Source organism: Lactuca sativa, chromosome 9, assembly GCF_002870075.4.
Source record: "Lactuca sativa cultivar Salinas chromosome 9, Lsat_Salinas_v11, whole genome shotgun sequence".
In the NCBI taxonomy this organism is placed as follows: domain Eukaryota; kingdom Viridiplantae; phylum Streptophyta; class Magnoliopsida; order Asterales; family Asteraceae; genus Lactuca; species Lactuca sativa.
The window spans coordinates 201,140,887-201,160,064 of NC_056631.2; the positions used below are offsets into that span (position 1 = coordinate 201,140,887).

Genomic DNA, 19,178 nt, shown 5'->3' on the forward strand with positions numbered 1-19,178 from the left:
AATGGCAGCACCGCAAGCGCTGAGAGTGGACTTGGGATCCTGAGGAGGAAATGAGGGAGCACTACCCAAAGTTTTTTTCCAACACAGCAGACTTCGAAGACGAAGTCTAAGACAAGTGGGAGAGAATTGTGACGCCTGATTCCTGGTACACATTTAATTATAATTTATTCATGTTTGAAGAGCTACTCGACGAGTTGGGAGCCCCATACTCGTCGAGTAGAAACGAGATTGGAAGCGGGAACTCAAGTCACTTACTCGACAAGTTGAGAGCCTTGACTCGGTGAGTAGGTCTGCCAGAATGAAACCCTAATTTAGGGGTTTTGCACCCTATTTAAGCATCTTAATCCCCACTTGTTGGCCTCATTTCCAGCCTCCAAGTCCCAAACCGTAATCCACGAAACCCTAGTGCTTTGTATGAGCTTGTGAGTTTTTTTGAGTGAAGATTATGTATTTTGAAGCTTGTTGAAGAAGGAGGAGCTTGATGATTTAGAAGGAAGCTAGTAGATCCAGAAACAACTTCTCATCATCTTCAGTTTCTGGTAAGCAATTATCAACCTTGCTTAGTAGCTTGTTAGATCTCTTCTTTGTCATTTTATGGGTTTTTGGTCCAAGAAGCTTAGTCCTTGGGAAATGGACGTCCCAAGTGATCTACCTTATAGATCTGGGGTCTAGAAGGGGTTTCATGGCATAAAGGTGAAAACTTTATGACCATGGAAGCCCCATGCAAGCTTTAAGGTGTTACTTTGACCTTTTAAGCCCAAAACGCCATGTATGGAAACAAAGTTAGGAGCTTTACGTGTTCAAATGATGTCTAAGGCCTAGATCTATGTTAGAATGCATTAGGTTGGAGTATTATGGCTTTTGGACCAAGATCTATGTCCTAGAGAACTAGGGTTTTAACTAAACCCATTAAGAAAGACTATTAGTGGGTAAAGTTAGAAACTTTACCCTTAAAAGGGTATTCCCACTATGTAGATGAAGTATGGAGTTTGGATCTGAAGAGCAGCGGCTTAATCCTTTAAGATGGCCCAAACAGACTAAGGGACTCGGTGAGTCCAGAAAGGGACTCGAAAAGTTGAGTCATTTTGTCCCAATTTTGTTCAAGGTAGAACTCGACGAGTCTGCGAAGGGACTCAATGAGTTGATTTGCCAAATAGTGACTATGAGTAGCCAGGGAACTCGGCGAGTCAGGCGGATGACTCGACGAGTTGGATCGTGATTTCAGGGTTTTTGAGTTATAGAACTCGGCGAGTTGAGTCAACCCAGGACATTGACTTTGACTAGAATGTTGACTTTGACCAGGGGTAAAATGGTCATTTTATATCAGATTTTGACTAATTTATATTGTGATAATGATAGTCGGGGAGTCATTGGCGCAGACGTCAGAGATTCCTCACTCGATATTTCACAGTTATCTTACGAGGTGACTTTTACTCCAGTAGGAACGGGTCGAAGGCACCAAGGCCGGCCTGTTTATGTATGATAGTACGCATTAAGGTCCGATGTCGGGCGGGGCCCGATGTATGTTTATATGTTTTTCCAGATTTCGATCCGATGTCGGGACGGTACCCGAATAATGTTAGTATGCTTGATGTCTTTGTGATTCTTGAATGTGTATGTATTTGTATGTTTCCGGACTACGGTCCAATGTCGGGGTGGTTCCCAAGGAATGTTTGTATGTTTTTGAATTTTAGTCTGATGTCGGACGGGGCCCGAGGAATGTGTATATGTCTATAGTTAAGTGGTTATGCTTATGTTATGTGTATTAATAGTTATGCTCATATGTATGTCGAGCTTTGCTCGATGTCGGGCGGGGCCCAATGCCAGATGCGGTTTGATGTCGGGTAGGGCCCAATATCAGACAAACCAATGTCGGGCATTGCCCGATGTAGTAGGGCGGGGTCCAATGTATGTTATATGCGACTATGTGATTATGTGTAAGGTATGTGGTAGTTTGGGGAGACTCACTAAGCTTCGTGCTTACAGTTTTCAGTTTTGGGTTCAGGTACTTCCGCTGGTAAGGGGAAGAGCTCGGGATGACTGCATGGCACACACCACAACTTTTAGCCTGGGAAGATTCACTCTGATATTCTGGATTTGTGATACAGTGTTTTGAAATGATACTTTGAGATATTACACTTATGTTTTATGAGATGATTGGATTACTATGGTTTGTTATAAATAAAAAATGAAATTTTTGGACTGTATTTTTGGGATTTTCATAGAGGGATTTGCACTCCATGTTCAGGAACGAACCCAAATCAGAACTCAAAAGACTCCCATTGTTCGGTGGTAAGATCTCTCCCCCAAAGCACGAGAGGTAGCCATAGAAAATATGAAGAAAGGGCTGAAAGGGTTTTTCTCAAGAACAAGAAGTCAAGGAGAGATAAGTAGAAGGCAAGGAGGAAACTTCAGGAAGAACAAAGTCTTAAATACCACAAAAGGGGCAGCGAACCATTTTCATGATGAAATCGGCGAACAACGGCAATTTCACCCTGCCAACTACATAATTGTTAATAGCAGCCCGCCACGTGCATGTGAATAGCCCAGAACAACTCTGCTACGTCACGAACGCAGAAGCCTACTGGTCTAAGGGACTTGTTAACGTTACCATGAACGGTCACATTAAATATAACAAAAATCATAAATGAGACGTTATCTAGTCAGGACTTTAGCCAAGGCCCAATCTTGGCCAAGGCAACTTAGTGTTGGGGTAACAGTTCGTTTCCCTCCATGAGGGACGAATATCCCCCACGATCTTCTCATTCACTCATTACCAATCAGGACGTGACAGAAAGCTTTGGTGATGCCCAAAACTGACGTCACCAGGCACTTAGTTAACGTGGGCGTGATCCTCCCAGTCAGAGGAGGCCACGTCTCACGCTCATCAGACGAGGTCCCCACGATCCGTTAGAAGCAAGTATAAAAGGATCTCTTCAGCCTTAAGGAAGGGATCCATCTTATCTCTCACGAATATTACCCTAAAATTACCTCCCTCAGAAAACTAACTTGATCGTCGGATCGATGTCCCGGGAGAACAACCGGACGTCCTTTAACAATTCTTCTTTGTGTTGTGTTCTCAGGAAAACTCCCAAGACAGATCCATCATCCGGCATCCAAACCCCTACTGAACATGTCACAACATGTACAGAAAACTCGCGATACCCGACTCGAGATCTTACCCATAAACCAACCTAATACTCAACTCATAAACCGAGATCTACGGACCCGCACTTGCATTTTCCCCAACACTTTCTGATTCACAACAACCCCTCACTAGACTAAGATATAACACTTCCCAAACCAACGTTGAGACTACCAATCTCACACCTGATCCAACCACCAGGTTCCCAAGAGTCCAAATAACAAGACTACCCAGCCTATAAACCTCTTTGCATCACACACTGACCACCAACCAGATTCTGCGATTCAAGATCCAAATCCTTGACCCAACAGTCTCGACCAGGTCCCTTCTGTATCGCCATAATCTCATGGTCCTCTCCCACGAGTCCCTCCCATCTAGGGCTCCACAGGCTTGATTCCGCCTCGGACCCCAATGGTCCTCAACTTATAATGAAGAAATACTCCAAGGCAATCCTGACTGGTGTACCCAAGGCACGAATTGATTCCCCCTTTAAACCCATGACCACTACCTATGATAGTCTACCTCAAAATGGTGAATGCTACGATCCCATCATAGTTTTACAACACCTCAAGTCGACCATGGATACCACCCATGGCCTTACCATGCCCCAAATCGTCACAACCCCACTCATCATGAGGCGAAACCTGCATCCAGTTGCATCAAGTCAGGTGTTCAGTCATACTTCGAATTCTGAAGCCCTCAACCTAGGCTCAACCGCAAGCCAGCTATGCATAATATAAAAGAAGCTGACCAATAGTTGGAAGTTTCCTGAACTCCCACTTACACAACTTCAATATAAACGACCACATGAGGCATCTCTCCTCCTGGCTAGGATGTGAAACTTTCCCTAGTTCACATCCTTCCTGCCTCCCGGAAAAACCTAATCGATTCTCCCCCACTTGGTTCTGACGAAGTTCTCTCATCCCTTAAATATGATGGGTTCCCAACCCATCAACCTCATATAACATGGACTGCCTATGTCCTGTACTAATCAGTACTAACGTTCCATTGTTAGCCAAACTCAATTATCGCCCATTTCCTGAAATCCTAAAGAATACTCTTGAAATCTTAACCAGTCCGATAATCCAAATCACTTCTCATGATACCATACAAATTCCTTAAGTTCTTATGTCGGTAACTAAAAACTACAACCATTTCCATGCACTAACGGATATACACTCCAATTTCCATTCTCAAATAATTACTGAATTCTAACCAACTAAAACCCATGTGGATATAAAACTCCCCTATCACTTCCGATGACCAATGAATGCTCAAGCAACTGACACACCATCTTCCTGCTACCGCTCCCTTCCTAGCAACGGCAGTGTTTGAACCCTACAACTCTCCTATAGGAAACTACCGCTCCTACCAGAACAATGTTGATATCACTGAATCTCGGTGATACTGGAGACCAACCCAATGAATCCTGACCAAAGATCTTCCACACCAAAATCCTTGAACTGATCTTGACCAAACCTAAAATAACAATCAAACACATTGGAACCAGCTACACAAGATACAATCCTTCAATGAACCAATAATGATTCACGGCATGCAAAAGACATGAAACAATTCTCGAAGATATAACCCAATGATAACAGAGCAATAACCCGTAGATAACACTTACCTAAATCAATATAAAATTCCAAGCAACAAGAAAATTGATAACAACCGAAGAAAAGCAAAAGACTGCATATCTGCAATATCACCTGATGGAGCATTTGCCTCTCCTAGTCCGACACTGAAATAACTGGCTACTCTTTGTCGGGGCTCCTGCCCCACCCTCATGGTTATCAGAAATCTACAAATAGCCAAAGCAAGTGCACTCACTTCTCCTCCCCTCTTCCTCGTACAGATGCCCCCCCCCCTTCCCTCTTTCCCTAGGTGCTCTTAATCGATCTCTCTCTCTCGGGCTCTAGAAATCATATCATTCAAGGTATTACACCCTGAAATACTCTTAAACTCCCTGATATCATCCTGCCATATATCATGATATGTCACCTTCTTAATTCCCTCATCTACCGCATACTGTGGAACCAATAAAGTCCTCTCCCGAAGCTCGGAAGTGATCTCTGCATTGGTCTCAATAGTCTAGAGGAGATCCCGAAACTCTCGTGTCAACTGCTGCACCTCAATCTCTAATGCGACTCAATCTGGAACCTGGTTGAGAAATCATCCCATGACATAGAATCAACAACATCATCTCGTATCTTATGACCAATCTCTTCTCGCCAATCTTGCGCCCTAACATTCAATAGGCAGGAAGCATATCTGACCCTTGTGCTCCTCGAGCATAAACTTGTCCTGGACGTAGTAGTTATATCTGCTAACCAACTCCTACTAGAAACGGGGTCCCTCTCCCCTTAGAATGCAGGAGTTCCCCAAGCACAAAACTCACAGAATGAAGGTGTGCGAGCCCCAAAGATAGCCATAACCTCAGCACTGCACGCTCCCAAGCGCTCATCCAATATCTCTAGAAACCCCTCCTTGAACTAACCAAAGACCACAAGAGTCTTCTCCAAAACAATACGGGTACTCTCCAGCAATATGAGTTCCCACATCTGCTCGCTCGTCGGCTCGGTACCTGCACCTGAACCGGAACCAGAACATGAACCTTCTCCCTAAGCACTCATAACCAAACCGAAATACCATCATGCAAAAGATCATAACATACTCAAGAATCCTTTTACCCAAGCTTCTTAGATTCTCAAAGACTCTCCCCGATTCGAGTATGGATCCTGTGCTTTCAGTAGTATAGGCCCAATACTACCTTCCACACCTATCCATACTTTCCTCAAGAATCACCCTGAATCTTCTAAGTCACCTTCTCAAACTGATGCACTAAAGCTCACTAAACAATGCGACTATAACCACTGCAGCACTCCCTAGGCTCACCTAGGTTCCCCACCTCACTCTGTCATCAGTTGATGAAGAACTCTTCATAATGCCAGTCATCCACCTTATGCATACCTTCCTATTCACTTGGTAGCTGACTGCCATCATCCAAGAGTTCCAAAAAGCACAAAGAAAGCAACATTCATGCAGTAACACTCCAATCCATAAAACTATCATAGAACATTCAACCCACACACTACTACTTATGCTAGAACTTCCACCCTTACTGTCGGTTTCCTTATGCATGCAAATTATACACATAATAGGATCAAATAGACTGTCGAATAACAGACTCTACCCTAGGACCACAACCAGACAAGGAACAGGAATAAGGCCAAGTCAATTATTCTAGGGCTATAAGATCCTAACCGTATACAATTTTTAAAGCATACACTTAGAAATTACTGATTCCAATAGATATTTCATCTCAAATTAGCGTCCAATACACCCAATGCAACAAGGTATCACATATTAGGCCAAACTACCTCTAACTAAATAGCACTAGCATGCAAGTATACCAGCTCATACGATATACATACAAAGGCATCATTCCTAGCATTCTATCATGCAAGAACTGACCAGATCCTTAGCCCTAACTAGCATGCAATTCACGAATTCATAATGAAATCATAACAGATAACATGTATGGTATTTTGCGAAACTTACTTGAGATCGGATGACTGCATGCACCACACCCTTCTCTTATCTTAGAAAACTCTTTTCTTTAAAATATTTTTCTTTTGAAAACTTTACCAAATCTTCAGTTTGAGTTTAGACACACCCAAGAGTATGTCTGAATCCCTCAAACCAAGGCTCTGATACCAACTTGTAACATCCCGAAAATCATGACATAAAAGTTTTTGTTTTTAGATTGATAAATCCTTAATACATATATTTCCCATAAAACCAGTGTAACTAAGTTTTAGCAAAACATTGACAAATCAGAGTAATTCACAGAAAACAGAAACATGTGGTGTGTTCTCTACAATCATCCCAAGCCCTTCCATTTGATAACCGAAGTTCCTGAAACATAAACTAAAACCGTAAGCACAAAGCTTATTAAGTTCCCCAAAATACCATGCAACATACAACCGCTGATTATCATGCAATACACGTATAGTTGCCATGGGCTCCTCGCATGGTCTTTATCTAGTATGCCATGGGCTCCCCCATGGTCTGATATCCAAATGCCATGGGCTCCCCTCGTGGTCTTTCATGAAAGTATCACAGAGACAACTATCATACCACATAACACGTAATGGGCTGGCATTTGTGTCTTCGACCTTGAGAAGACTCGCCTCACACTGTCGAATCATAAAGACAAACCCCGGCTGCTGGCTAATTGATCCCCGAACTGTCAATCATCAAACAACACCCAATTAAAAATTGGGTGCCAATGCATAACCATAAATCCATACTTGGGGTAAAAAGACTATTTTACCCCTAACCTAGCTTGGTCCAAGACCAAGGCCCAAACTCAAACTCTAGAGGCCCAAAAGCCAGATAATTAACTAAGGCCCAATTATGGCCTAATTTTCCAAATTGGGCCCAAACCCTTTTCATGGGCCTTACCCTGAAGCCCATTCAATTTTTCCTAGTCCATACACTTGTTCTCAAATGGCCCATCAAGAACCCAAACACCTAATCCCAAAAGAAAGGACCAACTCGAAGCCCAAACAAAATTAGGGTTTTCATATAAAATGACGATTAGGGTTAAATAACATCACTTAACCCATTAAGGACTTAATCCATTAAGCTCATCACTCTACTAGGTCAATCATACAATATGGTCGGACATAACTTATAACTCTAATCCAACGGTCCAAAACGCAGGTTCCGGGAAGTCCCAAACAAAAGTCTCTACGATTAGGGTTTTCAAAACCCTAATTAGGGTTTCCAACCCAAACACATGCCAATTAGGTCCAATGGTTAAGTTTTTAGGTTGCTTAGAGTTTCACCAAGTCGGGCACCACCCACTGCCATCTCGGGCGGTGGTGGACTGGTGGTCGATGGCGGTTCACGGCGGTAGCCACCACCTCACGGTGGTGGTGGGACGTCTTCCTTGATTTTCTGGCCAAAGATTTTGCTCCTCAACATCACGCAATAATACACATGCAAATGTACACCAAAACACACACACACACACACACACAACCACCTTCCACGGTGGCTGGTGGCAGTAAGAGATGGCGGCAAGCGGCAGCCACCATGGTTAGCGGCCATGGTGGTTCTTTTTCGGTTTCCAGCCAACAAACACACACACACAACGAACGACCACACCAAAACACACCTACACACGAGCACACACACAAAAATGTGCACAGCATCATCCCTTTGGAGTGGTGAATGTTGACCGGAGCAATGGAAAAAGAGTTTTATCGGCGGCGGCGATGGTATTTGACAGGTCTGAATGGAAACAGAGGGAGAAGGAGCGATTACGGCGGGGAGGTGGTGGTTATCCGTCACCAGAAATAAAAACAAATAGGTCATGCTAACTCGATCTTTCAACTGCCCATGGATGGACGTCGGCTTCGCGGTTCTTGATTTCGCTGGCAACAGAAACAACGGCGGTGACGCTCATCGGCTCACATCGGCGGTAAGGCGTCGGCTAAGAACAGCAGCCACTTGGTTGATCGGAAAAATGAGGTAGGAAGGGTGGCGGCTGCAGCTGGATTGAGAATAGAGTTAGGGTTTGGTTCCTTATTCCTTAAAACGGGAGGGAAGGGTAGTGACGGGTTTAACCCCGTGTACAACATAACTTCATCCATTTTTCACATTCGGCCCCTCCTTCTCTAATCATTACAATCCAAGTCCATATTTTACTCTTTAGCCCCTGCTTCCAAAATTCTATTTAATACAAGTCCAGTTGATGCAATTTAGACTCCAAATTCCCAAAATTGTGACATTTAGCTCCCATGGCTAACACTGATAAATTATTATGGATTTCTGGCTACTATAAAAAAAATATAAAAATATAATTCACATCTCAGGGTTTTAGGGTTTATTCATTATTTACTTATTTTATTTAATTTTAAACAGAATGTTACATAATCTTTACCTTTAAGTTTCAATATATTTGGAAGCTGAAATTAAATTGTAATTCTTTTTAATACTTTGAGATAAAACATCTTTTTTATGATAGATTGACCACTAGTTAATTGTAGACTTTAACAACTATATTATGATAAGGAAAATAATAGCGTAAATTACACGAATCGTCCCACGTACAAGTGTCAAAACGCATGTTTAGTCCCCATTTTTAAAAATTAACTCGGATCATCTCTTATATCGTAAAAAGGTGCACGCTTCGTCCCTCATTAGTTTAAATTTGCATACTTCATCCCTTATGAGACATGGAATGACTAAAATACTCTTTATAGTTTATTTTTCATTTATTTTAATATTTTTGATTAATTTATTAAACCTAATATTTATATCTCTCTCTTTATATTGTGTTGACGAAGAGTTAACCACCACCACCATCGGAATGCACAGCCACCATCACCAGAAATCTGCACAACCACCACCTGTTTTCCCCGAAAAAAAACCACAAGCCACCTCTTTCACCATCGCTACCCTCCTGTATAACAGCTGGCAACCACCCCCTACAAACACCACCTGTCACCCCTCCGTCATTAATATCGTCGGAGGATCCAGCCTCTTGATGGAGTGCAGATCTAAACAGGAAAATAAAAGCTTAGGGATAAGTGCAAATTCGCTACCATCTCGGTCGAAAAATAAGAGGCGGCTAGGGTTTGGTGCAGCGATGGACCACCCATATTTTCTGGTACAACCACCTCAAACATTCCCTTCTTCCTTCTCTTCCAGTGGTGAAACCTTATTCCATCTTATCATTGTAACACCGTAAATTTTCAAACAAAATTTTTCATTTTTAAATCACATAATTCTCATAACACATTTTATAAAAATCTCATTTATTTAATTTACAAACGCAACTCCATGTTTGTTTGATTAATAATCCAGGATCCCCGAAACATAACTCTTTCTATGGTGTGTACAATCAAGCCGGTGGCTTCCCGCGGTCCTGAGAATGACCTAAAACACATAACACATAACACGGTAAGCACGAAGCTTAGTGAGTTCCCCAAAATACTACATACACATATTAGCCACTCGAGGCTATAACTATGTAGTACCCTCCGGTCCGATGTGTCTCAGTGGGACCCTCCAGTCCCATGGCTAATTGGACCTTGTGGTCCGGTCTGGGTGAGAACCCTCCAGTCTCACTATTCGTTGGAGCCTCTGGTCCGGCCTAAGTGAGGAACCTCCGATCTCATAGCTCGCTGGACCCTCCGGTCCGGTCATAATATAGCACCGTTCGTTGGACCCTCCGGTTCGGTCTAAATATTACATAATATAGCACACAACACATATCACACATAAACTGCATAACTCAGGCAAGCACATAAGACCCTCTGGTCACACATAATTACCACTCTACATAAAGTATAGTGAGAAGACTCACCTCGGATGATGAACAGCCCCTATAAACGTTGCTGCAACGCACCGGCCTATTAACTCTGTGCCAAACCCACAGTTATCCCAATTAGGAACTAAGTCCAAACTTTCACTCATTAGGTCTAAAGGTAGTCCGCCAACCAGCCCATCAATGACCTAAAACCCATTGGGCCCACCAAGGCCCAATAATAAATGGGCTCTCCCGAGGCCCAACTCCCTCACATCTAATGGCAAGCCCAACTCAAGGGTCCAAAGCGCGCACACACACACACACACACACACACACACATATATATATATATATATATATATATATATATATATATATATATAAAATCCTATGGTCCAAGACTCTATTGCAACAAGTCCAAACTCCTGGCCCAACACTCAAGGCCCAAAATGAGACTTAGCCCAAAAGTCCACAGTGAGGTTACGCGGGGCGTACCTCTCTTGGTGCGCTCAGCGTACTCACGAATCCATATTGGCCATAGGGGACACTGGGGCAGTACGTGGGGTGTACAGGAATAACGTACTCCCCAGATTCACTCCTTCTACTCATTTGGTCTTAAACAGTTAAGACATTACCCCAAACCTCAGATCTGGACTCCCTAATGGCACTTACTCCATAAAGTCAGTGACTTTAAGCCTTTGCATGGCTGGGAAGGTCACAAACACCCAAAACACTCACTTCCTTATCTCAAAAACCTCCTATCTCATGCATGGCTTGATTCCAACGACCAATATTGGATTTTTATGACATAACACCACTAAATATACTCAAAGGGACATATATTAGGCTCTGGAGTTCTATCAACTCATAAAGCTTCAAGCTTTGAGACCAAAAACCCTAAAATAGACCCAAAACAAAACTAGCACAACAATAAGCAAGTTCAAAACTTGATACCTCTGGAAGATGCACCAACAAGAGAAGAATATTGATCCAAAAGCTAGGTGCTCAAGCTATTCTCTTTCAAAGCTCCTTCTTCTTCAAAGTCCAAACATAACAAGTGATCACCCCACTAGATCCACAAGAGAAAGCCACCAAGATTCAAACTTTATGCTTTCTGGAGCTAGATCAACATGATTAGGGCTTGGATCCATAAGCTCCAACCCAAGCAATGCTTTCTCAAGGAACTCCTTCTTCCACAATGTGCACCAAAAACTCACTAAATCACCAAAATGCTCAAGAATCACTCAAATGGAGGCTTAGGATCGATTTCTAGGATTTAGAGGGATGGAGGCTGAAGATATTAGGGTTAGGTTATGAGATAAGGAGCTTAAATAGGGTCCAAGACTATAAAATAGGGTTCAAGTCTGATCAGTGTACGCCCAGCGTACTCCAAAGAACATTCGCGACCACATGTGGTCAGTACGTCCAGCGTACTCCAAAGTACGCCCAGCGTACGCTTTGTTTACGCCCAGTGTACTCGGCTAAGCCTGCAACCACAAAACTTCTGAAGGCCATAACTTCTTCGTTATAACTCCGTTTCCGACGATCCTTATATCCATGAAAAGGTAACGAGAAGCCCTACACTTCTATCAACTTTATTCTTCCTGAAGCCCACTCGAACTTAGATCCAAAATTCATGAAAAGCCCGCACCAGTGCCTTTAACAATACATTTGGGCTCTAAAGCACAAACTGAACTCTTTTATCACACAACCTACCTTACCCATATCCCAAAAAGGCCTAAACCTTTATCCTTCAGAGCCTCAAAGCCTTCTCATACTCGGATTAAGGCCCACGGGCCTTAAATCACAAAACAATCTGGAACAGGATGTTACACTCACTTCGATCTATAACCACAAATTGAGAACAGATCGAGAACAAGAAACCCAGATCTGCTATCCTCTTTCCGGATAAACAACAGGCGGCTAGGGTTTGGTTTTCGGCATGTGTTGTTCTTTCAGGCGATGATCTGTGTAGCTTGCTACCTTCTCACCGGAAAAACGCGTTCGCTTGTTTTGTGCTATTACTGTTCCTCATCTATTTTCGCTCATCTTCAAAGTATCTCAACATTGAAAGAAATATAGCAGAAATGAGAAAAGGATACGAGGCCCAATGTTTGTGAAAACTGTCTAAATGAGAGGATCATCAAAATAATGAAACTAGGAATAAACGGTGGAGATATTTTTTCTTTTTTTTAATATAAAATTAATAAACTGATAAAAGAAAATTATAAAAAGAAATTGCTAAGGGCAAAATAGTCTTTTAATGTCGGGAGGGATGAAGCGTGCAATTTTTAAACAAACAAGGGAAGGTCCGAGTTAATTTTAAAAGTTAGGGACTGAATGTGTATTTTGGCACCTGCACGAGGGACGATTCGTATAATTTACTCAAAATAATAATAGACTTTGAAAGTCATTACCGTCAAAATTGATGGATAATAGAAGCAAATTGGTAGCATTATATAACACAAAGAGAAAAGTTTATATAGATGTATGAAATAATGTGAGACAAATAAAAATATTTAGAGAAGATTTCAAAAATGCTCTATATGATATGACATAATAGGCACGTATAGTCTAACTTTAATAAAAATGACAAATTTAGTCCTTTTGTTATTTGGATATTACAAACTTGGTCCCTAAGCCGTTGAATCTAACTATAGAGTCGGTTAAACATAATAAAATTACTTTTTTACCCTCACATTTTTTATTCGTATATTTGTGTTTTATTAAGACGTCCTATAGTTACAAAAATGGTCCTTCTCACCCACATCCACCTCAACATCTCTAGTTCAGATATTCCACAACCACCATCACCTTCAGCACTCTGACAATCACCATCACCACCGACAACCACCATCCTAAATGAAATATCTTAAACGAAATTCAACAATTAATCATCTACATCTCGCATCTGATCATCTTCGTGCGAAAGTCAATCAAAATGTTTAATTACAAGTTTTGTTTATGCCCACTTTACTTCACCCAAATTATAATCAATTTTGTTTTCTTAAATATCCATCTTTGTTCAAGATCGGGTTCGAAATTCATACAAAAATTGAATATTAGAAATCAAACCTACTTCTGATTACCATCTTCGCTTTATTCCTTACAAAATGAAATCCAATCAAAATTTTTATCTCGATCTTTCTCCATCTCATTTCGAATACTCTTACCATCATCATCAAACTAGGAACAAAACTACAAGCAACCATTAAAAACCAAATATTCGAAGATGCCATCGAAACCCAGTAATATGATCGAGACCTAGATGCAAAATGGTCAAGAACAACCAGTGAAGAACATCAACAACTGTTTTTCAGAAAATTGGTTCCAAAATCAAACTTCTTATGACATATTAAATCACCCACAACAATTGATTAACATATTAAGGACATAAAACCATATTCAATCGATTTTAAAAGCACAAATTTGAGTGAAATTTGAAATATGGCTCAAGAACACATAGAACTCAAGGGATGAAAACCCGTAAAATAGCTGATAACGAACAAGGTCGATCCAGAACTAGAATCGATCAATGATAATCAATGATAATTAAATGCTAAGATGACGTTTATTTTTTTAGAAAAACTTTTTTTAATATGTTTCAATTTTTAACATGCTAAAAAAACAATCAATTTTTCTTCTTTTTTTTTTTTTTTAGATTGCAGACCGTTCATGTCTCTTCTTCTGTAAATATGGTCAGCAGACAGCAGACCTTTTACCTCTTCGAAAATAAATAACACCCTGGTAAGCTTATAATGGTATGTCAAAAAACATAAACCCTAAATTCATTACCGTTTTACACAATAAATTAGATTTGTTGGTAACTTGAAAACAATTTGAATAGTTTGTTTCATATAATAAAAATCATGATAAACTTTTAATTAAAATTGAATTGAAAATGTTAGGGAATTTCATGTTATAAGGTGTACTATTGATCAAATAACTGTAATATGCATCATAAATCTACTTTAATGCAAAAGAAAACACTTATTGGACATGGATGTTTTTTTTACTTAATCACACAAAATAACTCAAGAAGTTAAACCAAAAAAAAAACATGGCTTAATGGGTTAAGACACTAACCCTTTACCTATTTGCCCTTTCTTTTTTCCTCCCACACAAAAGATCCAAATTTAAGAAAGAAAAAGTGTCAAGAAACTAGTTGATAGCCTTTTCTATTTAAGCATGAGTCAAAAGAATAAAATGTATGTAATCTAATAAGTAGGAAACATATGATATATGATGATCATGAATCAAACTCCAACCCTAATTTCATACATAAAACTCTGTAACCTTCCTTCCCTTCATCAAACTAATCATCATCATCCGAATCTGCATATTCCAATCAAAATTACAATTTATACCCAAACAAAAAGAAGCCCAAATTGTGGAAAATATCAAAAACCTAAAGAAAGAGAGATTACCAGATCGAATATCTTCACCAACTTGTCCTCTGTTCTTGAGTTGTCTCATTATCATGTTGAAGATAAGAATCCACCAATAGATATGAAACACAAGTAGAGTCAACAACATGGTATTGAAAACATAGTACAAGCTCATATGATACACTTCTGAAGGCCTCAAAGCTTCTAGAAGATGGACACTGACAACAAAACACCAAATGGAGATTAATCGGGTGAGAATTTGGAAAAAAAAGAAAGGGTAAAAACGGAATATTGAAAAAAAGAGAGAAAAAAAAACCTTGAGGCTCTTATGACCCAAAAAGGAAAGATTATGAGTCTTAGTATAAGCCATGAGAATGCAAACATTCCAAATACCACACTTGCCCCTACTTCTTTACCCGAGTATTTGAACATTTTAGCTCCTTCAAGAAACACATCACTTGCATCATGCACTGCAAGAACTACAGATCCGATTCGAAAGAACCTAAAATCATGAATTTAAACACTGAATACAAAGTTTTGAATATAATCAAAATGCTATTACTTTTGAAAATTAGATTATTAGTCACTTTCAGGACTTAATGGATACAGATATAAATATATATAGATATGTTTGTTTTTAACTTAATGCATAATCATGTCTTAAAGGGTTAAGTGGAGGAAAGTGGCCCTTTAAGCATTCAAATATCTATATTTACTCATTTACCCTTACTTTCTTTCTTTTTATATGCTCTTTCTCTTCTTTCTTAAAACACACCCTTCAATTGAATTTTTAATCTTTTGATTTGTTTTATAAACCAATATTTTATGCATTTTCAAAAGCCTATTTCTTTTAACAATGTTGTGTATATTTCAATTTGTAAATGGTTTATGTTTTGTATTATCTATATGCAACTCGTTTATAATTTACCATTGTTTATAAACACAAGGGTAAAATGGTTATTTACTTAGCTTCATACAGTACATTCAGCCCCAAAAAGAAATTATCTTTATGTATATAACACTTTATCCAGACATACATCATTATCAATTCAGGTACTTTATCCCTACAGAACTTGATAGAAAAAAAAAAAAAAAAAAAAAAAAAAAAAGACTTACAAAATTTTGGGGTTTTTGGAGTTTTGAAAAGTCAAATTTTAGGTTTGTTTTTGGTAGTTACAAAAACCAAAAAACATCATTTAGCATACAAAATCAATATTATGAGTGATTTTAAAAAAAAAAATGAAATGACAAGTTCTCAAGGAGAGTAGTTATCTTTTTCTTTTTTAAATTGAAAAACTGCATCATTTTGTATATGCATCCAATATTTAAGTGAAGAAGCATCCATGATTTTCTTTTTTCAATTTGCTTGATGTTTCTTTTGTTATACAACAATTATTGGGTTTGTTTCTTTTTCAGATTTGAACCTGATAATAATCTACTTTTATTGTATTCTTTCTCAGAATTCTTTTAATATACAATTGGTTTTTTTTTTAACTTTATCAAAATTTGAACTTAAAAAGTCATCTACTTAAAAGGGTGTTTTAAGTATTTCCCAACTATGCAACAAAAGAAGTCAAATAAAAAGCAAAGTAAAAAAGAAATACCTTGTAATGTAGGAATAGCCAATTAAGAAAACAGTGATTACATGATGTGACATCATCACAGAGAAATCCTTCCTTCGAGTTTCCCACAAAACAAGAGCAGCAATGCTATAAACATAGAACCCACATTGACACATATACACAAGTTCTAGAGAAAACCTGCAAAAAAACTGATACTTTTAAATAATTTACCTACAAAAGTACAAAACTAATACAAAAAAGATAAAAAAATCCTCTTAAATTGAACAACTTTAAGTTTAAACACCCAAAAAAAAAAGTATGTGAATATAAAAACAAAATAAATTTACTCACTTTAGTTCTTGATTTGGCCAGCCTCTAAAATATCCTTTTATGTCTGTAAACCAAGGCTCATGAGAAGTAATAGCAAGAACAGTAAATTCAATAATAGCATAATATGTAAGCTTCCACATGGATTCGGTGAATTTTGCCACTTTTGCTTTTGTAGCTTTATTGAGCTTCAATGGAGTATTCCCTTTGCTCATCAACCATATCGATAGTCTCTGAAAAATGTCAAAAGTAATAAGTTAGAACTTAGAAATCCTCTCATGTTGTTTTTTTTTCTAGGATTTGTGTAAGAAAACGATCACTTAAGGATTTTTATCATTGTTGTGATGTTTATAAGACATTTTTTATCTTTAAAATGTCGTAGATCTCACAAGTCATCAAATTTAACAATAAAAAGGAATCTTAAAACTCATAAACTACAGAGATGCAACATGGCACTATATTGAATTTTGTTCATTTAGTTAAAAACTACAGACAATAAAAAGTCCATAGAACAATAATATAACACATAATTGATTTATATTGGCAAAAAGAGACTTGTGTTCATGAGGATCTGGATGGATAGCAAGAAGTTGTAATCGTTGTAATTGAGATAGAAATGGCAACTTGCCTTCAAATTGAGCCTTTAGTTTTCATGGCCAAAATTAAAGAAAACAAGGGTTTTTAGTGGTGTAATTTTCCATTTGACTCTTATGCATCATACACATAAATACACCAAAAAATATAGAACTAACAAATCTGAAAACAGCCGAAATTAGTTTTCCTGTTGGCATATTACAGAATTAGACAAGAAATTTTTGGAAAAGTGAAGTAATGATCAGTCTAAGGTGTTCAATTTACAAATCCGGCAACATATCTACATAAGTGAAGTAGTATAAGATCATAAACACATGATAATCTCGATAACAAGACTAACCAAAACCTAAACTACGCAAAGTACTTGCAAGAATACTAAAAGAACTCAGACGCCAATGCATTCGAATACAACGAATCATGAAATCAGTGAAAGAAAACTCAAATTCAGTCAAGTAGCAAGTGAATCTTACTTGATATACGTATCTATCGAGCAACACCCTGGCACCAAAGGAAGCAAAAGCGAAGTAAACAGCGAAAATAAACCGGGAGGGAGCTGGGACGACATTTTGACTCCAGATCGACTCCATGAGAGGCAAGCAATGAATGCGTAAACCTCAAAGAATGAATGGGCATGCACCCATCAGCGAATCAATTTCAAATACAAGAAAAAGGGAATGGATTTGAAATTGGTCCGAAATTTCAGATACCCAGAACACACGTAGAAGAAGGGATTTGTTTGATTGTTGGATGGCGTGCAGATGGATGGATTTTGTACGGAGAGAAGAAAGGAAAAAAGATTGAGAAAAAGAGGAAAGTGGTGGATCGAGACGTTCAACTGGCGGGCGGGGCGGGGTTGTGTTTATTGACAAACGAGGAGCAGCACTTCATCTCCATCGGATTTCATTGACTTCTTGATTTGATTTGCTATTATTTTCATCCATTTCAAAATAATTATTGATCTCATTTAGTGATTGAGAAGAAGATTAGACTAATCGTATTTATTGTTTTTTTATCTTGTAAGGTTTAATAAAAAAATTAGAAAAAGATGCATAAGTCTTTATATTTTTGTTCAACTAACAAAAAAAAGTAATTCATTTTTTTTTCAATTAAACCATTGAAACCGACTATTACTTGCAATTTGATTCAATTTTCAGGTTATCACAAACAATAACAGGTTTCGATGGTTAAATTTTAAACAATATATCAATGGTTTCTTTTTTGACAGCAGACCAAAATATAAGTATTTTTTTTCATTGCATAATAAATTTTAACCTCAAGTTCCATCTATTTTAAGATTAAGGGTTGTTTGGGATTTCATGACTTATTGACTTATGGTGAAAAAAATGAGTTTTTTAAAAATTATTTGGATTAACTTTTGTGGCGGAAAAAGTCATTAAATTTATTTTAAGTGTTTGTTTTAACTTATACATGTTTGCATATTAGCAAACAATTTTTTTTAACTTATTGACTTTTCAAAAAGATAATAAGTCAATAAGTTGTTTTTAAATGAAATCTCAAACACCGTCTAAATTATAATCTATTTGTGCTGAAACAACCATTATAATTTGTTTGATTTTTAATATATGATAATAAATAAATATATTTTTTTAATTATATTTCTATTTAATAAAATATAAATGTTGATTAAAATGTAAAAATAGATTGCTATGAAATGTATCGAAGGTTTTTGAAAAATCTTCATGTGGGTTGCTATATATCAAAAACACGAAAGGAAGGTGATCTGCAAATGAAAAATTCTAAGGTTATCAGATTCTAATTATGTGTATTTACCCTAACGACTTAATAATATTAAATATAGATTCAACAACACATAC

At 38.3% G+C, this 19,178-nt stretch overlaps 1 protein-coding gene across 1 annotated transcript; it reads right to left on the reverse strand.

The window, feature by feature from the left end:
* Positions 1-14,623: 14,623 nt before the first annotated feature.
* On the reverse strand, positions 14,624-18,214 carry LOC111903161 (ceramide synthase LOH2). Its single transcript, XM_023898940.1, has 6 exons — positions 17,814-18,214; positions 16,774-16,982; positions 16,465-16,620; positions 15,177-15,362; positions 14,900-15,078; positions 14,624-14,807 (listed from the first exon to the last, which is right to left on the reverse strand). The coding sequence occupies exons 1-6, from the start codon at positions 17,928-17,930 to the stop codon at positions 14,788-14,790; spliced, it is 867 nt and encodes a 288-aa protein (XP_023754708.1). The 5' UTR covers positions 17,931-18,214; the 3' UTR covers positions 14,624-14,787.
* Between the last annotated feature and the right edge of the window lie 964 nt (positions 18,215-19,178).

Coding starts and splice junctions, on each gene's coding strand:
- LOC111903161 (XM_023898940.1), bottom strand. CDS start 17,930: ATGGAGTCGATCTGGAGTCAAAATGTCGTCCCAGCTCCCTCCCGGTTT. Junction 16,621..16,773: donor TGGCCAAATCAAGAACTAAA/GTGAGTAAATTT, acceptor GTTTTTTTGCAG/GTTTTCTCTAGAACTTGTGT. Junction 15,363..16,464: donor GGCTATTCCTACATTACAAG/GTATTTCTTTTT, acceptor TCATGATTTTAG/GTTCTTTCGAATCGGATCTG.